This window comes from Nasonia vitripennis, chromosome 2 (genome assembly GCF_009193385.2).
Source record: "Nasonia vitripennis strain AsymCx chromosome 2, Nvit_psr_1.1, whole genome shotgun sequence".
In the NCBI taxonomy this organism is placed as follows: Eukaryota; Metazoa; Arthropoda; class Insecta; order Hymenoptera; family Pteromalidae; genus Nasonia; species Nasonia vitripennis.
The window spans coordinates 24,540,347-24,566,783 of record NC_045758.1 but is presented as its reverse complement, the minus strand read 5'-3'; the positions used below and the strand labels follow the sequence as shown (position 1 = coordinate 24,566,783).

Here is a 26,437-nt window from a genome sequence, read left to right as displayed (position 1 = left end):
CAAGTAGACAGCCAGATTCGTCGTCATTTCAGTTTGAATCCCTTTTTCGTATTTACTTTCCGGGTCGAGGTTTTTCATTACGACCTTCTCTTCGGTGCAAGCGAGAAAATTGCAGTCGAATGATAAGCCTGCGCGCCAGATGAAAAGCTATGCCCTCTGGCTCGCTCCTCTGTAAAAGAAAATACGTGTACGACATAATTTGATGATTCATCTAACTTTTGTTGAAGGCTTTAAATTTTTTCAAAGTCTACCTACATTATTACAATTTAATTTTAATGTTACGCTGACATATTTACAAGAGAAATTCTTTATTGAACTTTATTGAACCAATGCGCATATTTTATTCACACTGATAGATTTCTTTTTCTTCCACAATACAATAGAAATGCCACAAAGCTTGAGTAATCGCGTGCTCAACCAGGCACATCTATTTCAGGAAATCCGATTCACCGCCTCGGCATCAAGGATAAGGAAAACTAAGCCGATATCCAACAGTTCGGTGCAACCTACTTCCTCAAGCTTATAGCCAGAGCAAGAACGTTTATAGGATAGTAAATATTTAATATCTCCAGAGCAGACTCTCAAGTAGCTCAGTGCTTGTCGAGGGCGACGATTCCCTCTTATTTCAGTCGGCCAATCGAATAGCCCCCGGCGCATTATATTCTCCGAAGCCCAGCAGCTTCGTTCCGTCGAGTGACCGCAACCAGCAGTAGCAGCAGCAGAGACGTGCGATCCATTCAATCCCATCGTCTGGACTATTCGCTCACCAATAACGCGCACATCACGGCCTGTGTTTCTCTAGGTTGACATGTATACGCGTATACGCCTTGACTATCTGGCAAATATCCGCCTTCACTTCGCAACGGCTACGACCGTTCATTCGAAGCACTGCACAAGCACAGACAAGCTGGCCGCGACCGTCGCACACTACTGCAGTGTATGCGTATATATATATATGGATACGTGCCCGTAGGCGACTAATGCGTTCGGCCAGTGCGAGAGTACACACACAACGCTGAAGCACGTGCGCCACTGCTATTGCCACTGCGTCGGGCTGATGTTTGTGTGTGGCTACGCTGAAATCGAACTGAGTGTGATGGAATTCACGTGTTCCGGCCGCGGCGAGTACCAACGGTCATTGTTTTTTGAAGGCTTCGATGCAATTACTGCTTGGAGTCTTGTGCAGGATAAGATTTATAGTAGGGATGATTAGAGGGCGAGTGAGCTTGCGGATAAGGTTTCGAATTACAAAGGACGACGTTGACGCGATACATCGAAGCTACGTTGCTCTCCTCATTGGCTGCTTGAGATATACGATGAGCTATCTATTGTTAACCAAAGAAGCACGAGGAGTAAAAACTAAGTGTACAATATATTTTAAATAAAGCTCGCATAACAATGCCTTTGTAGATATCATCGGTATACTTTTTAGGCGAAAGCTTCGCGTCCTGCTTTGAAATTTCGCCAGGGAGTTTTTGCCCTGCAGTAAATCCTTTTCAGAAATGAAAATTAATCGTCGGAAAAGGGCCCTTTTACGCAAAAAACCATCGCTGTATAGTTTCTTCTTCGACGAGTTTAAGTGGAGTGCTTTTGTTCGTACTTTAGTTATTAATTCGTTATTAATTCGTTCGTACGACATTTTTGACAATCAGCTAATCGGAGAAGTGGAAGAAAATATTTTAGCCTATATTTTTTAGTTGAGCACATTTTTGATAGCTCTCAGCAACTCATTTCTCACCATTCCTCCGAGACTTTAGAATTCAGCAGACAGTCGCATCCCTCGGACATACCCGTTGAAAACAGTCGGGCGAGTACAAGAAGGTAGCGAATGAAATCCGCGAAAAAAGCTCGGATTCTCGCGCGGAAAAAACTGCCAGAATGAGTAAGGATATACAGCGAGCTCTAGCTCGAGACAAACGCGAATCCTCGGAAAACGAGAGAAGGCAGCATTGAAACTGGGTGAATTTAAACCATGAGATAGAGGAAGAGAGTGAGATAGCGAGAGATGCCGGAAAAGCTAGCCGGAAAATTTCGAGCCTCCGCAGGAATGAAATTCCCTTTCGTGGAAGAGAAGAGAAGAAAAAAGTCTGGCGCCGCTGCTCGGACGTATGCGCGGCCACGTTCGGCCTCGACGGCTGAGCAAATCTTCGCCGTGGCGCGCGCGTTGCAGCTGTACGTGTACGCTAGCCGAACGCGCGCGGATTTAGAGACCCCCGTGTTCGCCTTCAAAAGAAGTTACTACAGCGAGCTCGAAGAGAGAAAGAGAGAGTGAAGGATTCGCGCGGAGAGCTGGAGTTGCTGACGTTGATGAGCTCTTTAAATTCGTTTCTTTCTTTGTTTACGCTGGAAAGCGCGGAAATAGATTTGCGAAGCCAGGCGTTAAATAAATTTGGGTGAGTCTTCTTTCGAATTGAGCTGCCGACGCTGCTGAACCTTGTCCTGAATTCTAATTATTATTTACTGTTTATTCATCCATCACAAAAGGACAAATGGACCTGGAGTTTTCTAAAATGATTTTTTTCTTTTTTAAAGACAAGAGCTGTAATAAAGAACCAGGAAGCTCTGCTAGACGCGATGCTGCATTATAATTTCGGCGCGTTTTTTCCGGTGGTCTGACTTTCCTAATTTGGCTCCGACCTCGCATTTTTTTCTCTCGAAGTCCGAGAACAGAGGAGGAAATTCATGAGAGTATCGTTGACGTCGCAATATGAAATAGAGAAGAGGCTAGAGGCTGTTTTATTAAAATTTTTCTCTTTTTTATCCGGCATTATCGGACCAACAAGAAGGGAAGGTAGGTGATAGGGCAAGGAAGAGAGAGTGAAAATGAATAACAGCGCGAAGAAGATTGGAATGCGTCTTTCGAGCGAGACGAGGGAAAAATCGCTATTCACTTTCGAGAGCACACGAGTAAAAGACTTATGAAAGCTTCTTGAGCTACGTGAAGAGTGTTCTTAAAGGCTTTGCGCCGGCGCGCTCTCCCCAGTATAAAGGGGAACGCGATAAAACGTTTGCATGCACCCGTCTTTTTTCTATTTATTTTTTTTTCTCTGGTGAGTGCGCGCTCGCACGCCCTTGAGTTTGATCCGATTCCTCGTAGAGTATTATGCCGGGATTTCAGCCATAGTTTCCTTTGTTTTGCATTTTGCGTTATGCAATAATCCATGCAAGTGCTTGATTCGGAGGATCGAGAAGTATTTTTTTCAATCATTTGTTTTAATAACTAATAGTCAGTGCTCGTGGTGTGTTCACACTTATAGCAGGTTGTTAGTTTTAATTAATTTTCTTATAGAAGTTTTCACCCAATAATAATTAGATTACATCGCAAAAGAACATAATTAATTTTTGCACAAAAAACAGTTCAATTCCATACAGTATTCCTATTCGAAGAATTCGATTTAGCCGGTACGATCTATTGTAACAGTAAATTGATTTCCATGGCGTTTCAGATTGTCAATTAAGCTTCTGTTACGTAGTTAGTTAAGCTCTTCTCGTATTTTTGATTCTTTAATATACGTAACCGAGTTTGTTATTCTATCCAGAGGCCTTGCACGTGTATGCGTCAAATGAGACACGTGCGAATTGCCACAACCAAGCAACAAAAAGTAGAATAATTAAATACGTAAAATTGAAAAAAAAATAATAATAAGAATATTCCGTATGCGCTTACAACGGCGAGGTGGAGCAAAAACATAAAAGGTATCGCAGCTTTTTCATCAAGCCATTCACGAGGATCAAGCCGCACAATGAAATTTTTTCATCGATATCGCACGCACAAAACATCGACCCCATATGCAATTTCCATACACATTTTTTTCATCCGTCGACCAGCCGACAAATATCATTTCCGCAAGAGCGAGCGCGGCAGGTACAGCACAAAAAGCCCGGCGCCGATAACTGCCCCGCAAAACGGCCTTTTTGTGTACCGGCGCGAGGCGCGCTCACCGAAACGATAAATACGACGGCTGATCGGCTCACGCGCAGACAGCGTTTAGCAGGCTCCCGCACCACAAGCAGACAATTGCGTGGCGGCAAGGATGGCAGACCAAGATGCCCCCCCCCCCCCTGATAACGTTGACCAAGGTGTGTGCGTGCGCATATATTGCCATGCAATCACAGGCCACGTCAGTTCTATGAGACGTCTGCCAATGTTGAGTTTCGTGTTGGTAATAAGCAATTAGGGTGCTTTAATTTTCATAACTGGAACTTGAATGCTATTTATCTGAAATTCCACTAAATACAGTAACGTACACTTCAATGGAATAAGGATTTAAATATCTTTTTTTTTTCTTTGTACTGTTGCTTTTCCCGTGTATTTAATTTGCATTATTAACGAACAATAATTTTGCTGCATGGTAGAAACAATTACAAGAGCAATTTTCATTTAACTTTTTAAATCGTCAGAATGTTCGCAGAATTCATGCGATTTACATGATAAAAAGTAATGTGTAGCATGTCGATTTAAAAGAAAAAATTATGCTAGCAGGAATACAGAGAAGCAAAACAGCAGTCACAAAAAAATCATTGCTCATATAAATTCATAAAAAAATATCACCGCAGCTATAAACAAAAAGTTCCATTAAATCTATGATAGTAGTCATAGACAGCAGTTTCAAAAACAACAATGGCACCGCAGTAATAAAGCTTTCAAATATTCGTCTCAGCTCCGAGCATAATCGACCTTTTGCACGCGACACTTCGTGCAAACTTCCCGCGATTTCAGTCGCAGACTCGCGACTCGGGGATTATCGCGCGAAGTTTAATAATCGTGGCTTTGCGCGAAAGCGACAACTTCGCTAATGTTTCGCCTAAAGTCGCTGTGAGCGACGATAAAACTGACATTTACGGCGTAAACTGTTGCTACTTCGTGTTTTATTTTGTTTTTCCTTCAAAATTAACCGCGGCGAGTGTACCTATATTCATACTGTCGGCTCTTCTGATGTCTACTCGCATTTTTTTTGCCCGATTGATAAGAGAGGACAGGGTCAAAAGTTAACCAGTTTTATGTAGCTGCATAAATCTTCGAACGAAGCTTCGCCACTGCTACGATGCTTCAGTGCGATAGGACGAAATGACGCGCGATAAAGGAAACAATGTCACGGGAATCGGCCTCGCTGAACAAGGGGTATATATGCACGATAAAGCGGACAGGCGATATTGCCGTTGTAATGTATTACACGGCCCGTAACAAAATTGAGTTATAAACCTTGTAACTTTAATGTAGACTTCCGGTTTTCCCCTTAACAAGTTAGCTACGGCCGTAATGAGCTTATTTTCAATCGCACGATTTATAAATTATTCGTAAATCATATAGCCTTTTACCCAATGAATAAGAGTCAAATTAGTTTGAATCAACGTAGAGTGATGAAAAGTTCTGATAATCGCACAAACATTCATGAAATGGAATTTTAATAAGTGCATACTATTCCGTCTACGCGGGAAAATTGTTTATTTTAATCGAGCGCGGAGAAAGGGAACCCCTTTCAGGCTTGTTTTAAGAGCCCGCTCGCGCGCTCGAAAAACGCATTCCCTTTTATCTCTCTCGTTTCTGATAATTCAGGAAGACTTCTGCATTATGCAATTTCCAATGCACACAAAGATACTCCGCTCGCGCTCTACATAGCAGGCGAGCGTTATACCGCAGCTTACATAAAGAAATCAGATATGGAAATGGAGACTCGTCCTTTTACGATGCCGTAAACTTACGTAATCATGACTCGCGAGCATTTTTCAGTGTATTCGACGCGCTTCTTGCGAGGTGCACGACTACGGCAATGGGAAGAAAGGACAATTATTCGCTGAACTGTCGCGGTGTCGCTGTTTAGCGGTAAGGTGGAAGTAGCACACAGTGCATACCTATAATTTAAAGTGACTGAAACAGATACTCGGTAGTATGACGATTTTTTAAATATATGTCCCAACAAAATTTTTCACCTTGTTTTGTGAACATTTCACCATCAAATAAAACTAAGTCATTTTTATAGCTCCTATTCGACACGAGTGCGTATACCCATCCTCGCGCACAAAGGAAGACTTGTCACCCAAGGCTAAGTATGAAAAATAAAAGCGAAGAAAGCCCTCTCGAGACTCAGTACACCGTCGGTACTTTTTTCCGCGAATTAGCCAAGGAGCAAAAATGAAGCCCCTCCTTCTTACTCGTCGCGGCGCTCGAGCGATCTGCCAAGCCCAGGAGTTGTGCTGCCTCTGTCCTCCGCTTGGCGGCAGTGTGTCCGGCTTGATTCATACGCTGGGAGTACTTTTAAAGTCGGCCAGAAAAGCGGCATCCACCCTTCCCTTTTCCTAATGCTGTACTGTGAAAAAGAGGGACAACGACGGCAAATACTCGCGTTAAAGTCGCATTAAAGTAAAGGTAACGTTTTTTACGGTTCTCGTGCATTGTATTATGAGTATGGCAAACTGAGTTGCCAAGCATTGGTATTAGGAAAAAGTAGGAGCAAACAAGCAGAGCATTTGCAAAAATTTGCATGAGAACTTCAGGAGGGAAAAATGCTAGATAATGATTTGCTTTTCTTTCGAATGTGGTTGAACTTTAACGCTATATAAGTTATGTTAAATTTATAATTATCATTGTGCGCAATGAAGGTATGAAGTTTGTACATTTAAGTAGAACGAATGAGATATAGTTAGAAACGAGAAGATCAATATTTTAAACATTTGTTAAAAGCACACATGATGGAATTTTTGAGAGCATTCGATTAGCAAAGCAAAGAGACTAAAAAAGGAGGAGGAAGGGGGGGGGGCACCAATTAGGTTGTGCAATACAAATAGACTGCAAAGTTCAAATATTTACCAGTTTTACTCGTTAACGAAAATTTACCTTCTGCCGAAAGCAAAACAGGAAAATTTCATATTGCTTTATTTTTACTTTTGAATCGCGTCAGTTGAAAAAATAAAATACAAATAATGTTTACTTCACAAATCCCCATTTCAGCGCAGTGTGACATGATTCATTATATTTATAATAAAATCAATCGCCAACGACTTGCTTTTATAACATTTGACAAAAACAAAAATTTCCAACGTTATTGCTGTAATACGCTCGTTAAAAAATGTCGACTATTTTTACCTGTATAACACTGACAGCGAAATAACATGCCATCAGCGTGCAAAGGTATCAAGTATTTACACGTACATTATAAATATAACGTCGACTGGCAGGCCGTAACGTAGCGTCAACGTCAAAGAGAGCAGAACATTGCAATGCTCGAATAATTAACTTGGAGAGTGGCAACGAGCCGCTATATATATAAGTGCGTGTTCCTGTGTCGCTCGGCTAACGCATTTCCGACAAAGCGACTGCGCGCATTGGCGCTGCGAAACACGCGCGAAAAAGAATGGGACATCGACAGAAACATTTGTATAACTAAAAACATAGTGCGTTTTAGTTATTCAATTTTACGTTGGATATTTATTTTCAATCAGAATGTAATTCGCTTTAAACTGTAGGAAACAGGTTTTAACCAACTAGTCGAAATAATCATTTGCACATTTAGAATACAATTCATGTAACACTCTATAGTTGTTCAAAACTTACATTATACGTTTCCAACCTCTGCTATTTTGTATTATTGCGTAGGTGAGTCTTCAGTGAAAGCATGCCAGTTATGCGAAGCTCTGCTCACTCCTCCCCTTTGCTTTCTGTTGCAGCGTGAAAACTGATATGGGCGCCGAGGGGGCGGTCTCGCGCCTCTACATCGCCAACGCCAACAAAAAGGATAGCGGCAACTACAGCTGCGCGTTGGCGGACGTCGCCGCCACTACTGTATCCGTCCACGTTTTAAACGGTCAGTAATACCACTTGCTCCGCTTATCTCTACTTGTCTCCCGCTTTGAAATAATTTATGCTTCGAGTGCTCCTGAAATGTGAAATAAATTTCGTCGAGATCCCTGCCGCTTCGTTCCACTCGGCCGGGGTTGACACATCTTTAAACTTAAATCTCTTTTGTTATTCGCAAACTGGAGTTTAAACTTAAAATTAAACGAGATATCCTCGTGATTAAAGAATTGCATCGTGGATAATCTTTTGGTAAAGAAAAAAAAAGACCTTTCTTAAAAGGAAACCACTAATTAAGTTAAAGCTAATAAACTTCACGCTTACGTGGCAGCACAAAAGCTCCCACTCCCGGTTAAAAAGCACAAAAGAAAAAAACTGACCCCGTCAGCCGCTCTAACGACTCGAGTGTATTTTACGCCAGCTTCGCCTTCGCCTCCCACTACTGGTACTCAGTGCGCTAACGAACTACAGGAATTGTGCTCTCGATAAAATAGACGATAGCGCAAGTATATTTCTTCTTCCTATCCCAGCCCGTGTACACAGGTAGAGCCTGATTCGAGCTATGTTTACGGTATCATTTTCCGCAGGGGGGTACAGTGAGGTAATCGTTGCGGCTGGGTGATATTGTATAGCCCGGCCGTTATAAAAGCTGCAAAAGCCACTGCGCTTTTCCAAGGAAAGGTCCGCGACGCGACCATCGGCGTTTATGCACCGCAGTGCGGAGCGAACGATACGAGACGCGTGCTGCAGAGACGCGATGCTGCAAGAAGATATGGGACTCGATTTCGCGCTGAGCTCTCGAAGGCAAAGATCATTTCTCCGCTGGTTTTATTTTTATCGCTTGTATAAGTACGACACGGCACGAGGACAAGCGCGGCCATAATGCAGTCCCGGACGATGTCCAACTTCGCGGAATGTTCGGTGATTAAAATTTATGCATTCGGTGCACTCGCGATAGGTCATTGGACAACTTTTGAGCTTTTATAGTGCTCGTGCAGACTGTTGCCAGAGTTTTGTTAAAATTTTCAATCTACATTCAAAATACCATCTATTTTACAGTGGATTCTACTTTTTTAGCCAATTCTATTATATTATGCAAAGCCATTACTTAATCTCTTGAAAATTCCTTCATAAAATAGTCAAAAATTTTACTTGAAATTTCTGTATAAAAGAATATGATGTTAGAGAGCAACGTATTTTACTTCTAATGATTTTTCTCAGAAAGCGTAATAATGTACTCTGGAACTTTGAATCGTAGCAGAACTCCATTGTTCGGTCGAATCACCTGCAGCCTTAGTATTGAACTAGCTAGTGAATAAGATATTGTGCGAATGCTATTTTAACAAAGTATACAATACGTCGTATTCGGAATTTGAAATATGCAACCGTACTCTAAAGAAAGCCTAGATCTATTTACTCGTTGCATACAAATATTCCAAATAATCTATAACGAGATCTCCGTGAAGCAATTAAAGATTTCTCGAAACGCGAAACCTCTGACGTTCTTAAACTACTTCATCGATAAGTTCAAAACTATAATCCGATGCTCCAATTAGTCATAACTCAAAATTTCCTAAACTCAACGAGGGATCGCAGCAGTCTCGACAAGCCATTTCCTCGAAACGCAATTCACTCCGCAGACTTTCGTAGTTATTTCTTTCGGTATTCGTCGGATCTCAGAAATTCATATCTCACAGTGTATTGGAAGCAAGTGGCGAAATATTTCCAATACCGCGCATTACGAACAAAAGTCCTCTGGCCGAAACTCTCATCCGGTTGGACTATACCTCTCTTCGCGACTCCTAAATTTCTCTGCGCGCACGACAAACGTCCGATTTATTCTGCGTGCTTTGCTCGAATCTTCGGAAACGAATACAGCGCTGCTTTGTACACATAGAAATTCCTCAGCATCGATGGCTTTAGACTCGAACTCAGGCATGATCGTTCGCCTCAAGCATGCATTTATACGTATTATATTGCAACGACGCTGAGCTCGCTCTTGAAAAGTAGGTCTCTCTCTTTCGTAGATTGAACGCAGCGAATTTCTGATCGCACTTGGTATATACCAATATTTACCGTCGACTAGTATCGCTATGTCGAGATTTCAATGGAACTTGGCGAATTTATCAGACAAATAAGTATTCTTACCAATCAAAGGAATTCATTTGACAAAATCATTCTTTGCCCCGAAGATTCTCCAATATTATCACAATTCTGAATGTTGTCACCGATCCATTTAAAGACACATGCTCTACGCATGTGTGCGCAATGCGTACCGTACGCTTTCTGTATTTATTCCCCCTACGCGCGGGTCGCCAGTCGTTTTTTAACAAACTGCGCACTCCCTCTCCTTTGTTTTGTTTCAGCTTCATCTTCTCTAGCGAATCCTTACCGCAGTGTTTCGTATGCTGCCTGCCTGCACGTATCGCCTCGACTGCATGGCGTATTCATAGAAAAGTTCGCCTTCTGTATATAAAGGCGACCCATTTCCTACCTCACCCACCTCTCGCTGCCACATTCTCGTATATATGCACCTAGAGTCTTTGCCATGTCGCGCACTCTTTCTCTTGCTGCTTTTTTGTTGTGGATTGTGCATAGTTTTTGCCGCATACGTATACGGCATCGACAGTGGGGGATGAAATTGTCAAGCGGGAAACAGTGATGTTTGTGTTGTGTTGCACCGTAGCCACCTTTATATGTAGGTTATATGATTAGTGGAGTACGCACTGCATCGGTATGAGACAATTAAAATTAAGATTTCTATAAAGGCCCGCTGTAGTGAAGAAGATATAGATGAGTCTTAATACTATGATCAATATGCAAATATGTGAGTATTACAAACCAGCCGTGTAATTTACGCTTTTTTTTTAAATATTATCGCGTAAACCCAATGTACTACTTTTTTTATTGACTTCCAATCAAACCTGGCATCTGCGTTCATGCACACGATTTCTTTAGAAATATTGCCTTTAACCTCGTAAAGAGCTCTCAACACGCTGTTCGAGATTGACGAGTACTCTTAGCTCGATGATCGAAAAGCCTTTCCAAATGAGCGACCAACGGATATACAGCAGCACCAACGCTGCAAAGTATCAAGGAGGCATGCAATAGGCTCTGCACTTCCAGAGATTTATTGCCAACGGAAAGCCATAATACCGGAACTAATATAAATTTGCTTGATAAGTAGCTGCCAATCGCGTTTGGTATATGATGATAACCATTTATTTATTTTAAAGGTTCAAGAAACGTAACATTTAGGAAACTTTTAAAAAAATATTCGATCAGCTTCTCTCGGTCTCAGCTTTAATTGAAACGATCAACAAGCCTAATTTACCCCTGAGTAATTAATATTACAGAAGAGCTTTCCGGGCGCTCGTTTAATCTTGCGATACGCAAATCGTTAGGAGAAAAAAAAACGCCCAAACCCGCTCTACAACGGAATATCAATCACATTCAACAAACAAGAGGTAGAAGGCGTCGCGCGTAGTAAGCCAAAGAAAAGCACAGGAAGCGGCGCGAAAGCTCGTGCAGAAACGAGCAGCCGTCCGCGAAAGTTCTCAGGACGGCGCACATTTAGCGCAAGCGAGCTTCCGCAGACGCGCGTCTGAGTTATTAATTAGCGCGATGCGGAAGCAAAGAGAGACGGCTCGCATCTTGAAACTCTTAGCGAGATCCCCCCCCCCCTTTCCTCTCTCAACCGTTTCCAGATCTTTGCACCCTCCTGTGGCTCTCGCATGTGCGTAGAGAGCGCAAAGAGAGACACACAGGGTCACGGCGTGGCTGGTTATTAATTAAATGTGCTCTCATGCTTGAGCGAGAAGAATTCCACCAGCAATCAGCTTCTCGTTGAAATGTTAATCAAATATAATTTTCGTTTGTTCCGTTGTAATTATGCGCGGGATTTAATAAGCTTTGCTTATTGATTGTTGACCGTGTGGGTACACGCGTATATACTGATTAAACTCACAAATGGGCCCCCGCACGAGATAGCCACCGTGCTATTTTCGCGTTGCAATTAGCTTCAGTGGATCTCTATACAATTGAGCAATGATATTCCAAAGTTAATAATGCTGTTTATTGTAACGGCTCTAATTTATTCTATGCACTGGCTTAATTGAACTGAAATTATGCAACTGTATTCGAAAAGCCAACGTGGCCGTTTGAAGCATGCTATAATAATCTGGTGAAGTATTAAAACAAGCTTATTTCAGATTTAGAGGCTAACACCCTTCCATCAGAATGGAAATCAAAGCCAACTCTATAATGTAATTTCTCTGCTTTTGGAATTAGATGTTACAATCATCCTAAAAGATTCTAATGAAAGTCAATATTGTTTCAGTGTCCTGACAGCTGCGCACCAAATATTTAACAAAACTGTTCATTTTTAGCTCAAAACCCGTCAATATTTCCACCAGCTGATCATCCATAAATTCACCCCATCGTTATATTCTGGCTATCATAAAAGCTCTCTCAGCTATTTAAAAAAAGACGGGTGGTTCAATCGCAATAAATTTTAAACTTCACCCACTTAGTCATGAAAAACAATAACTCTAGGGCACTAAAGCTCATGGCCGTCGTTCTGCTTTAAAAAAAAAGTGCGCGATTCCCCAAAGTCACCTAAGCAAGAATATACATACACATCGCGTCCAGACAGCAACTGCGGGTAAGAGAAGGAGTGGGGGCGTACACATAACAGCGTCAGCCTCTCGCACGCTCCATCGATTGTTAAGCGTGACGTCGCGTCATTCGGCTAATTCGCCGCTGCTGCGATCGACTCCGCAGCCCGGTCTGCATTAAACGTCTCTGTCTGGGATGAGGATGGTATCTCTTGACTTGGCCCCCGGACGCATTAAAACCGAAGCGTTGCTCTGGGCCCCGACGTATATACATAGGTATACATCGAGCAGAGCAGTACGAAACTTGTCTGTGCGACCGAGTTTCTCGCGGCTTCCAAGGTGCCCTGGGCCCTCTTATCCGGCTCGTTAACGCTTGCGGGGGCGGCTGGTATAGCTAGCCCGTTATCGCTATCGGCCGTTTATGGGCGAAACTTTCTACGGGAGAGGGAGAGAGAGAGAGAGAGAGAGAGAGAGAGAGAGAGAGAGAGAGAGAGAGAGAGAGAGAGAGCGAGAGAGAAGAGAAGACGGCGGCAAGTGGCTGTCGGGGAAAAGAATCGCCCGACAATGAGTGGACCCGCTAGCTATAGTCGATAGCGAGAGCGTATAGGGCGCTGATAAGAGCTATTGGCTGTAAATTTGTTTATTAGTCCGAGAAAGAAGGAAAACGAGCGAGAAGAGTTGTCGCGCTTGCACTTTGAAATCGTCCGCGATTTAATGAATACTTAAAGTCGCGACTGCCTCGGAGGCACCAATACGGGAATCCTTTGTTGTGCAAATGCTCGACTCTTGATTGTTCCATCGTGAGAATCAGCGAGTGGAAATCACGCTTTGTCGAGTGATTATTTTGTCATTCTTTTTTTCTCAGAACTTTCACCGCGTAGTCGACACCAAAGTTTTGAGTTCGTGATCACTTGAGCGTGAAATCTAAGGAAGTTGTACGAGAGAAAAGCAACTAAGCCCAGAAGAATATCGACTAGTTAATGATTCAGAAAACGTTGAAGCATGCAGGAAAAGTTTTGATGAGCACTAAATTGAGTTTTATATCAACGATAATCGATTATGGTTCATAAGTCCGAGCCTTATATAACAGGGGGGCTTGATGGCAAAAGTTTCACGAAAAATTCAATCGTTTTTCTGAAAAATAAAAAAATAAACGATGCCAAGTTTTTATTGTAATAAGAGTTGGATTCTGCTTTCCCGATAAAATGCGGAAGATTGCCCAGCCTAGTAGAACGTGGCAGCTAGTTTGCCGTGAAAAAAAGGCAGGATAGGTGGTATAGAAAACAATAACCATTAAGAATTTGAGGAAAAATAGATCGTCCAAAAACAGCCGCAGAATCGGTTGAGGATACCTTCTTGCAATTTCTATAAAAGAAATGAAAGTTTCAGGCCGTTTAGCGGACGGCAAAAAGGATCTCGCCAGCTCGTACCACGATTTTCCGCGGTTATATGCGCGCGGCTCGCTCGCAGGATAGAAATCCAGGTTATTTCAGCGGTTGTCACGCTTGGCACATTAATAACTGCGCCCGCAAGCTCCTTCTATCTTCTTCTTCTTTTTATCTCTTTTCTTACTTTTCCTATTTCTCCGTGCCGCCGCCTGCCTTCTTCTCCTTCTCCTTCTTCTTCTTCTTTGGCGACCTGTGCCGCGAACGTCCTTATACGTATAATATGCGCACTTGCTCTTCGTCGCGAAGCCGTGAGCGGAGTTCGCAAGACGTGCGCGAGCTTTCTGTCGCGCCTATGTGCACTGTATAATAGAAGGGGTAGCTCCGGAATTTCGCCTACACGAGACACACGGGCCACTATACGGGAGTATCTCGCGGTGGCTTATTTTGCATGTACGCGTCGTTCGTGGGAAGAACTTAATAAGGAGAAGCGCTGCTGTATAGGCAGTTAGCTAAAATTTTAAGCAATATTGATGTGTGGTACATCGAGAGTTTAAATTTTGACCCACTCGCTTGATTTGTTTTTTGGGATCGATAGCCTTAACTGCCGCCTAATTAATGGAGTAAGAGGTCTGTTCGATCTTGAAATGTTATAAGAAAGAGGAAACTTTATTGGTGAACGGCATCAAAATCTTCGCATAATGGATAATCGTAATAAGGAACAATTCCTGAATATTTATGATGAAACGTTGACACTATGGAAATTGTTTCTCATTTGGACAGTTTAATGTTCCATCGGTATTATGCTGTTTCATGGACCTCATTATGCGCATGGTCTCATGGGCAGAATTGCCTGTATAACAAGACCATTTTGATCTGGACACTACGTACAGCACTTAACAACACGTAACAAAATTATACCACGCAAATGTTTAGGACACAATAAATTACAAAAACATCCTTATTCTCACATTAATGCGTAATATTCCAAAACATTTAATCAATGTTAAAACGAAAAAAAAAATGAAACTAAACGCCGCATACGCGTATTTATGTGTTCGTATAAATAAAGCGCGCCGAAAAAGAGGGGAAGATTTAGCATAAAATGAAGCAGAGATGGAGACAAAGATAGAGAGAGACAGAGAGGTTCGCATGCAGCGAGCTACGCTTTCGTAGAATCCCGAAGCACTTGGCAAGCAAGTGGCCGAAATCCATTTGAGCTCCCGGCAAGTCTACTACTACTACTACTACTACGCCGTTGTTACTGCTGCGGTGTGCTTAGCTCTCTCTCTCTCTCTCTCTCTCTCTCTCTCTCTCTCTCTCTCTCTCTCTCTCTCTCCTACGCTCCATTCTCCTCTATATACACCCACACAGTCACAATGCGACAAAGTGGAGGCTCGCCGCGCTAACGCTAGTCAGTGTCGCGGAAAGATGTTCATCGGCGTTAAGGCTGCAGTATAGAGGAGGTGGAGGCCTGGACTCCCGGGATAATGTAGGTTTGTTCGGCAGAAGTTGACCGGTATCGCCCCGGCAATAAACAATTGTAATCGCGTCGGGCTCATTGGCCTCGAGCCAGATAGCATTCTGTCTCTCTCTCTTTCTCTCTCTCTCTCTCTCTCTCTCTCTGGCTTCCTCTACGTATACAGCTCTTTCGCCCCCTTCTCTCTCTCTCTCTCTCTTGAATCCTCACTCTTCTCTTCTCTGGGTTGACTCTGCAGCAGCCCGCAGAGTTGGAAGCGATGTGCCGGTTAAAATTGCCGGAGGTCTCTCTTTTACATGCACGTGACTGCACACGCGTATACTCTCGCTTCGCGCATTCGAGTTGTGTCATTTCACAGCTTTCTTGTTATCTACGTTGTTTGCCTTTTACGTCGTTTGTCTATTCAGAAGTTGTTTTGATGATGTACTGCACTCTATAGGAAAGTATAAAAAAAAAAACAACGTTTCCAACGTAGAGTTAGAAATGCCAAGCATACATACCATGGTTTGCAGTAGTAATACATGAATTAGGTCAGCCTATCGCAGACGTAAACTTGTGGTATTTAAGATTTGTCGTTACGTGTCGACTTAACATGATCAATAAAGTACATAGAATAACAAATAACGAAATTCATATCATCTTCTTTACTTTAAAAAAGACATGGTAATCCTATACCTGCTTCTCTACGTGAATCCATCAATCTCTGAAAGCTACAACGATCATCACCTATGACTTTTCTTAAATCTGCTGCTAAGGCCGCACTTGCTATGACTGACTGAGAGCATATAACGTATCATTACATAGAAGTGCGAAATGTCGTGACGCACAAAATAATCATGCCAGCATAGCTTCATTAGCAGCTCATTCAAGCCAAGTTAGCCCTAGATAATATTCGTCCATTTTCCCCTACCCGTTGCTGCAGTGCGCGCAATGCTTACTGTCGCTTATCCGAGACCAAACGACGTCGCAGCCGTGCGGTTATCTGAGCCTCGCGCACACATTTACACGTACAAACACAGCAAGAGAGATAGAGAGTCGAGTTACGCGCGACACCAGAGAAAACACCCAGGAGCGGCAGCAGCAGCGCTGCCCGACCAAGTGTTGCCGCGCGCGCGCCCACGCGTTCAAAGACGGAAAATGATGAGAGGAAAAAGCCCGACGGGTTTCTCGCCTCGGTGGCTTTCGTAATACACTGACCTGGAATTCAGCGAATGCGCCTTTGAATTTTCATAACACACGGAGCAGGAAAACGATCGTTTTTCTCACTATCGAGAGCGCCAGTTGGAAAAGACGATGCTCCAGTCTCGTAACTTTGAGTAAACTGGGCTAAGCCGATATAGATGACATTTCGAAGGGCTCGATATACAGCGTGCTTGGGTAAACTTGGATAAACGATCGTGTTCATCTTATACCAACATGAAGGGCTTATTACTCGCTGCAATTCGCGTAGTTAACTGTTCCGGAAAAAAATAACTTTCTCCCAGAAGAAACAGCGGAAGCGGACGTAGGATAATTAACTCTTCAGAACGAACGGGCGAGTCGGGGAGATGCGGGTGGTAGCAAAAAATCGAGTGTCCGCGAAATCGAATGTAAATCGTACCGAGAGTAGGACCGGCAAAAAAGCTCCCACTCTAGCTTCCGGAATCAAGATCGGCCGCGAGCGGCGGCTATGGCTGTTACCGGTCGAAAAAAGCGACAGAGGAATCGCTCTCGGGGCGCTGCCTCTGTTCCTCTCCCTACCTCTCCGACTCGCTTGACTCGTGCTCTACCACTCGACGTTACATTACTGAATACACACGCGCCGCAGTGGTCGGTAAAAAAAGCGGGAGCAGCCGCGGCTGGAAGAAGGTGAAGCAAAAGCGGTAATCGCTTTTTAAGCCCCTCTGAGCCCCTCACTCCACTTCCTCTCCCCTGGGAAGTCAGACTCTTTTTACCTTTTGCGCGAGCTCGCGGACTATTTGCAGTAGTGGACGTTTAAATGCAGATAATTGTGGCGAATTTACGCACACATTCCATTAATGCAAAGGTATACGACGCGCTGGATGTAAACGCAGAAGCATAAACGCAGCAGCGCATTTGCGTGATAAAAATTTTAAATTGGCGGTTAAAACGATAATTGTCTTGAGTTGATTTACGTTTATTGGTATCTTTCATTTCGTGTTATACCGAGTTCATACTTGGTTCGTTTTCGTTTTCGCGTTTCATTACTATTTCTGAGGATTTGCGATAGCAGCTTTTTTAACAGTACATTTTACTTTTTTTATATGGTAAAATTATAGTTTTATGGTTTGAAATATGTTTCAAGTTACATATTGTATGCTTACGGTTTTTTATTTGTATGGTTTTTGAGACTGATGTTGAAATTCCGTAAACCCTGTTTACCAAAATCTATCACGATGTTCAGTTATATGTGCAAATCCAGAAAGAACCGGACACTTTTGGGGGTCTGAGTGAACGATATTGAAATTTGAGGGCACACCTTCCAGACCAACTTTTTTGGGTTCTTTAGGCCACCCAGAACCCGAAAAACCTTGGTTCCCACGATTACGAAATACTTATTTTTTTGCCGGGCACTTTAATTTGTTCAATTTTCACCATCCGGGGTTGAAATAAAAGCTCTTTTCTTCTAATTTCGCTTTCAAAAATCAGATTAAACATTTGACCGGTTTCATCAACTATATATGTGACAACGAAAAAGATCAAAAAAGAGCTGGATGGTTAAAATTGACCGCTGAAATCAAAAGTTATAAGGATTTCAAAAATAAGAAAAATCGCTGATTTTCGTAAAAAATCAAAGTTTTCATGATTTTTCGCTATTTTCAAGCCTAGACAACTTTTGTCCTAGTCAATTATTTTCAACTCACCAGCCCTCGAATTAAAGCTCTTTTCTAATACTTTGATCCTAGTAATACACATTTTTGGATTGCGCCTTCAGACACTGAGTGGGTAAAGTTGAACCATGGCTAATTTTCGTTTATTTGTCCCATGTTAAATTCCCATAAGAGAATTTAAAGTGCCCGGCAAAAAAATAAGTATTTCGTAATCGCGGGAAACCAAGGTTTTTCGGGTTCTGGATGGCCTAAAGAATCCAAAGAAGTTGGTCTGGGAGGTGTGCCCTCAAATTTCAATTTCGTTCACTCAGACTCCCAAAAGTGTCCGGTTTTTTCTGGATTTGCACATATACGAGACACTTGGAGTAGTGTTGCCTTAATTAAGATTTATTCGCCTGTTCCAAACAAGTATTTTTATGCACTGCAACTCTAGTTACAAGTTACTGCTCACAGTTTACTCGAAATCGTTAATTTATAGCCGAAACGCTCTTCGTTTGCGTAAATTATCCATTCCCGATTAAATTATTCTAAGCAAACAAGCAAAGAAAAAGCAGCCGTCAAACTAGATCTCGCACTACACCACGCTGCAGTAAAATCCTCTCAAGCATCCTCTTTAGCTTAACCATCCCTTTCATTCAATTAACTCCCGAAGAGAAAGAGGTGGATAGAACAAGAGGCTGAGATAGAAGGAGAGAAAGAGACACGGGAACCCCTGCCCCCTTCACGCCTATCCCCTAAATTCTCCGCTGTTTTCCCACTCGGACGTTTTCTTTCTCGCGCGCAAATATGCAAAGTAGCGCGTGGGAGAGTGGTACTACAGCAACGGTGCAGAGGTCGGAGGGTTGGGGGTGGTAGGGGCGTAATTAAAGCAGGCGGGCTGCTCGTATAGCAGTCGGAGGGCGCTTCACAAAGCCTGCTGCAGACAATCGGCGTTGAAAGGCCGATTTACGAATGCGTAAACAGAGCCGTAAATTTTTCTGAACGCGAGTGACGCTCGATTCAATTCTTAATTGAATCCCACGGGGTTACCTTGCGCACTCGTTTTGCTTCTCTATTTCTATTGCGCTCTGTCTGCGTTGTAGGACTAAGCTCCCTACCCCTTTCTCCCGATTGTTCGATTAATTTTCTACTATAGAAAATGGAATTGTTAGAGGACTCGACGAGAAAGTCTGCTCTTGACATAAATAGATAATTTTTACAGAATTCCGTAGTCGAGATTTTATAATATTGTAATTGAGTTATCAACGTTCTTCGATTACACATTGAGTTGAAGAATAATAGATAAGGCGGTCAAAACATTAAAAGTCTGTTGAAAGATTGATTTGCAGCTGGTATTGCCAAGAACAAAATCTTGATTTAAAAAAATAATAAATAAATCAACTCTTTTTTTGTGAGTTTTGTTTATTTTATTAAATTATTTTACTTTTACCTCTCACCGTTAGATAAAATTTGAAGAAAACGAACTCGTCCCCAAATAAAGTTTAAATTGAGAAGGTGTGTGAATGTTTCATGAATATATATTTCAAGCTGGATATTCAGAAAAATTTCCCGGAAATCCGCATAAAGGTATGATTTATTATAATTACGAAGTACTGTACCGGATGATTAATGCGCGCATAAGAATTAACGTATGCATACTCTCATCAGGTGTAGAGCTTCAGAAAATGGCAGGGCAAGCGCCGAAAATGGACCGAAGGTAGCGAGGCGTCGAAAATTGCGCGTAATTAAGATTAATTTCAGCCAATAATCATTTTACGGACCATTAACCCAGACACGCGCTTTCTCATTCGCCCTCCGTTCAGCCTCTTACCGCGAGGCTTAAATATCAACTACTCTTGAGGCGTCTTAGCATAAATATTTATTATCTGGAACTACTCGAGCATCAAGTACTATTTGGTATTCATAAGATACGTGGGAAATTGAAACTAGAGCGCAAGTATTCTGAAGTAAAATAAATATTCAAAAGCTAATATAACATTATTACAGTTTAAGCATTGTGATGCAAATTCACATTTTATCTGGGATCGTGTATAGTTAAGGTTGCAGTTTTAAGTTTGGAAATAAAACGATATTTTGCTTAAAATCCGAATTAATACGCCTATGAACGAAGGTTGTCGTGTTATTATTTTTTAACAAAATTTCTCTCGATTCTAATTAACTTCACAAAACGTCTATCAAGTGAAAAGCTCCAGATTAAAGCAACAGTGCATACCAGCAGAATAGGCTGCAGAATAGAGACACGTTTCCCAATTAGCCATCTTAGCTAAATCCCAATCCCTGGCTCTGTGCCTCTCTTCTCGGCCCGCTGGATTCCTCGTCTTTCGCTGTCTGTCTCTCTTCTCTCTCTTCTCTCTCTCTCTCTCTCTCTCTCTCTCTCCCTCTCTCTCTCCGCACACAGCTCTCTGCTCTTCACCCCTCTAATTTGTCTCCTTGCACTCATCCCTTGAAACACTTTGCACGGCGTCACGCGCGTTTTACTACATCCCTCGGTTGATTTACGACATCATCTTTTGCCCTACCTCTCGAGTAAACAAGCTATAATTATCACGTGGCCTGTCATAAAAATTCTATGAGAAAATGCCTCATCCTTCCGAGATCACAGGATTTTCCGGGGCTCGCTAGGATTACGAGTATCCGTACATCTACAGGCGTCCACACGTACGAGAATTAATCGGTCAAGGCGATTTTAATCAGGATGACGTCAGCAATCGTTCCGCGGAGCCGAGAAATCGAATTAAAAGTGCTGTAAGCCCCACTGGCGCAACTCTTAATTGAGAGCTTAGTGACATATCAAAGATAGTTTATTAATCCTATTGGAGGATATCAAGCTGCTTCGGATTAATCGGTTTTCTTTCATCTTCTTGCTGTTGACCCCAGGGATTATTTGAAATCAATTATATTTTCTTTTAATCAGTAACAGAATTCGTCTTATTTTTGAGTTTTCAAAATGTTTATTTTACTTTATCAGTCCATATTGCTTGTACATTTTGTAACTTCAAATAAAATATACAGATCTTCAGTGCAAAACAACCAAGCTAAGAAATCTTAGCAACGAAACAAGTATTCCAAGACACAGGATCAAAAACCGCGTCCAAGTTGAAAATCGTATGTTTTCTTCGATAAGAGGTCATCCACCCTTCTTCGATCGTTCTGGCTCTCTCGAAACGACGGCTGTGCGCAGCCGACCAAAGTGATAAAGTAATAGCCCTGAAAATCGCCGGGAATTGCGTGGAAAACTTTACTCTCCCGCGACAGCTATGATGGCCATTTCGGGCCCAGCTGTGACGCTGCTACACGAACGCTATATCGTATCTGAACGTGGGGAACCATACCGCGGCTTTTTTTGCACAGATGAAAAAAAAACAGCAATAACTGTAGCTCGTTCTTATTTGGCGTTAAAAGTAGCGCAAATATAACTGCATCAAAGAATAAACGTTTTATTAAGTTTATTGTTGGCCGAACGTGCAATTATATAAAACATATCAACGGCAGAACTACACCCTGTACACGCAAACGTGTGTAAAACTAAGAGAAACGAAAAAAAGACAGCGGAACGACGCAAATAGAATGTGCGAAAGTGAAGTAAACGGCTGTGCGATGTGAAAATACGGAGATCGAAAGAAAAGCAGCGGGCTTCTCTCTCTCTCTTTCCCGTGCCTGAACGCGAAACTTGGAAGCGCGTGTATAGTCTCCTTGCGCGGCGAAGTTTGAACGAACTTATTTGTTCGGCAGCCTGTAAAACGGATTACACCTGTATTAAGGTCTGATGACTTTGCCGCCGCGAGACTACTGGAAAATTCGCTCCCCCTTTCCTCGATCCGGCTCCTGCAAAATTCTGTCAAGACGCATTGTGCCTTCTTCTTCTTTCTCCTTTATTTTTCCCCGCTCGATCGAGTTTCTCGGGAGAATTTAGAGGCGAAGTTTCAGGGTTAGAAAAGCAGACGCGTGTGAGCACGTGTGATCTGTTTGGAAATTTCATTAATTTTATCTGCATGACAATTCGATGCTATGCGTGTAGCAGTGATGTGCGAAATTTTTGACATGATACCTTTTTGTTATTTTTGGAGCTCAATAAGCAAATATTTCATTACACTTGCAATTTGAACCTCCTTGTTTTTCTCGTAATTAAATGAAATTTTTGAGTTGAGCGCAAAAATCGTTTAAAACATCTTACTCGGTCGCTTCCGTAAACTCCAATATCTCTTGTCATAAGTCCTTTATCTTTAAATGACCTGCAGAATGACCTCTCGGCTATATCTCACGGCTACCTCGCACTTAATAAGTAATATAAAGTGGACTTTGCCAGTGGAACTCTCTCTCGCTCTGAGTACTTCCTCCTTCGTGCACCATCTCTCTCTATACATATAGCTGTATACGCCTGGTCCTTGAATCTGTCGTTGTCGTCGACGACGACAATGAACGTTACCATTTAAAGTTAAGCCTCTCACAGTGACCGCTATATAGTCCCTCCGCACACTTCCTCGCGCTAAGCCCGGGACACACTGGCGAAGTACTTAGCGCCGCGCACTGCAGCGAGGAGCTTCGCACACGTGAAATCGATACCCAGTCATGGCGAGAAAGGGACCACACGTAGTCCCGCTGCAGTGCTACCGGAGAGTGGGAGGAAAAACGAAGCTGTGCAGGACCGTATGAGAGACTTACGAGGCTAACGTGTCGGGTGAGAAGCCGCAAACGTGATTGCGCTGTGGTATACTATCTTTTTCATTGATAACGAATGCGTACATTTTTTACAAGAAAGGAATTGAAATAAAAAAACGATTAAAAATTGCACGTGTATGAAAATTAATCAAGCAACAAAAATACATTTTAAAAGATTTCAATTTCATATCTAACGACTTTTATATTTCTGATCACAGGTGAAAATCCAGCAGCGATGCAGCACGGGGCAAGCAGAGGCCTGAGATCGACCTTTCTTCTGACGGCTCTTTTGACTCTCACCTCGGTTCTCAGGTGACCACGAGGCCTCGATGAGCCTCACTTGATCTTAGCTAACTGAATCATTTTCAAGACAGACTACGCGAGATAAATAGTCACAACTGCGTTTTTAATCCGTCGCGTAATACAAAGTCACATGTGCGTGTGTGATTCTAGAAGTATGGAAGTAATATAATGGGATGAGGATGATGAACAATCTTGTTTTCATTCTAAGAAAAATGCGACGTATTCGTTACTTTGTTAGCGTTTGCGTACTTTTTCTAGTAAAGGAATATTGGAAAATGTACCTCTCGAAAAAGAACTAAAGTGAATAATACGTAGAGTGATCACGTATAGGAATTTTAGATTTCTTGAGAATATTTTCAGAAATTTTGAGACCGAAGAATCGTCCTACTATACATCAGTGTTGTGAGATGGATATGTTATGGGATGCTTGATTCTCTCATACCGATGCAATTACAGTTTCAGTTTCGAGCTTGGAATACTATAGCGAGATCATATTAAGTTTGTCGATATCATCGATCGAAGCCGCAAGAAAGATTCAATTTTATGAGGACAAGTGATGCAAAATGTATTTCTCCCTTCTGAACAAGACAGTAAAATGTACAACTAGAACATTTTCTACAGATCTAAATTATGTAAATCGGTGTGATGAATCATAAAAATATAAAGTTTACATCAACTTCAATAATAAAAATGAAAAAGCATAAAGCTAGCACTTCGTGATAAGACATAGACTTGGAACAGCAAACGTATTAGCAGCTAAACAATCGATCAAATTCTTTTTTAAAAAAGACATAAACTTTTAATCTTAAAGTAATCGATAAGGATATAAATACTCTTGTAAATACGACGTCGTATATAAAGTTAAAGTAATAACAAGAAGAGAGGGAGAGAGGATGAGAATGAAAAAGAAGGTTTGCTCACGAAATCTTGTAAATATACTATATAAACGCGAAAAATAAAGCTGTGAGAAAGAAATAGGCATGTAGGGAGATCTCTGTTGCTCTTTTTTTCTTTTCCTTTTAAACGTATATAGATACACAAATATACAGACATAGTGAGCGTGAGCCACAGGCCAATGTTTCTGCTGAGTTTTCGTCGAAACTTTGTTCGCAGAACGCGGTCGTTCTTATAGGTAGGAAAAAATTGCTTGAAGTAATTTTGTCGAAAGTATATGTACGAGCGGAACAGAAGGAAAAATCTCCAGTTCTTTTGCTAGGATGTTTGTTTTTGTTTATAATTTTTTTTAATACATTAAGGTTTGCCATCCACATTTTTAAATTTTAATCCGTTTTTATGAGATAAAACATATCACAATTTGTTCTGTGCACGCTTTTAAATCATATTTTTTACTATTTGTTTTCAGCTTCTAGAGTCGGCTAATAACCAATGTCATTTCACATTAATTTTCCTTTTAAAGAGAGTGCCATGCTAGGCACCGATTTTAATTTGAGTTTATATGCACATCTAGGGATGTTGCTTTGGAAACGTGGATGAGTGAACATAAGATTTAATATGTTAAAATCCATGTAAGTTCATCCAAATTTGTTTTAAACGTACCTGCATCATATACTTTTTTTAACAGTCTGATTGTTTAGCGATCTGCAAAATTATCATTACACTCTCTTATTATTTTGGTAGAAAATAGTAGGTAACACATTTGAAATTGTAATTCCTAATTTATTACCTACTGAATAATTTTTAGAGGCTATGATAACATTATAAAAGAATGTCAATAGTTTAAGTGTTGTATAATACGCGTTTATACCATTTATTACAAATATCTATTTAAAGGAAAAAGACTCGTTTATGTGGTCACGGTAAACAGAAGACGATATTTGTATAAAGTTTAAAAAACGAATGGATAAGAATGAAAACGAAGGAACACGAAAAAAGGACGTATATCCTTACTAATAGCTTTAAGCGTCAAATCTTAGATTTTAGGAAATAAAATAATTCAGATTCGCCAAGCGCAAAAGCGGAAAGAGGCGACATCGAATATTTTCAAACGAGTCTCACGATTTTGAGTGAAAATAATGCAAAGAAAAATTTTTCTAGCAATAGATACCTTTTGAATGCCCTAATTGTTGAGAAACTTTTTATTTATATATTATGTTATGCAATAATTTTTCACTGGCAAAAAAAATTGTTTCAATGTTCTACTGTTTTATTAGTAACAATTTTGGGCGGTATTGGTAATCACTGTACTTCTATAGCGATTTAAGTAAATTTTTAATTAAATATTGATTAATGGATTAATACACGAATAAGTTACAACAAAAATAAAGTAATAAATAATTCAATAGACAATCCATTCTACACTACTGCTAACAATCACAATGGTACTTTTTGCTAAGAAATTTTTCTTCGGTTACAAAAAAATTAATAAATAAATAAACAAAATTTATCTTACGATAAGCCTAGCGTTTATTATCATATTCATCCTCTCGCGTGTGTTTCTAATTTGATTGAAGTAAGCTATTGGAAGACGTTAAGTATACACTAGAGGAATCGAGTTATGCAAAACGTTTGGCTTTTTTGTAAAAATACAGACCGTGTACCATATTCTTTAGTTGATTTCTTTTTCAACATCACACCTTTCATATAGCAATCCATTCTCATAACGTCATATTCAGTCATGCTCACATACTTGTATATCCATGAAATTTACCGTAAACGATGCTCTATAAGCGACTATTATTGATACTAATAAACACATTAAAGTCGTAAGTTAAGACGAGTGTATGTTTACCCCTGATGTGATGGGAGACGAATAAATAGCATAAGAAGCGATAATAGAGCAAGAAGCTGTCGAAAGTGTAAATGCGTTTCGTCGCGTCGATGCCTATTGTAAACAGGAAATCGAGTGAGCTGAGGGATGAATAAAAATGTTGCGTGGAGATGGAAAACACTTTAATGTCAGTATTTGCTGTTTACTGTTTGTAACGATCGAGAAAAAAAAATACAATAAAATTCATAGTACGCACGGGAGAACAGAGAAAGACTGTTTTATTTTCCCCACCGGATCACTAAATCCATAATCCGAAAAAAAGAAAGAAAGAAGTTATAGGACTAGAGGGATGTATCCGAAGCGGCATGGCTTTAGATGAGATATCCTAGAGATTACGATATAAAAAATGTGATTCAATCAATTGTTTGAGAAAAAAGTCTACAGGAGTGATTATTTATTTTAGGCGTTTTAGCTGTATGCTGTTTATTATTTATACTTTATTATTTATACTTTATCCGATAAAAATGTTAAAGGTGTATTTCAAACTTTTCTTGCATGCTTTTGAACCTTTAAAAGTAGACTAGAATAAATACACAGTATGAAAAAGTGCCGATAGAGATGGAAATAAAGGAGAAATCGAACG

The 26,437-nt window shown here is 41.2% G+C and overlaps 1 protein-coding gene across 1 annotated transcript in view; it reads left to right on the top strand.

Moving 5' to 3' along the window:
- LOC100116904 (peroxidasin) overlaps nucleotides 1–26,065 on the top strand; it is a 238,883-nt gene extending 212,818 nt beyond the window's left edge. Inside the window, exons 7-8 of the mRNA XM_031924211.2 lie at nucleotides 7,666–7,802; nucleotides 22,982–26,065. Coding sequence (XP_031780071.1) covers nucleotides 7,666–7,802; nucleotides 22,982–23,079 — 235 coding nt within the window. The 3' untranslated portion in view covers nucleotides 23,080–26,065. The remainder of the gene's footprint in view (nucleotides 1–7,665; nucleotides 7,803–22,981) is intronic.
- Nucleotides 26,066–26,437: the final 372 nt, after the last annotated feature.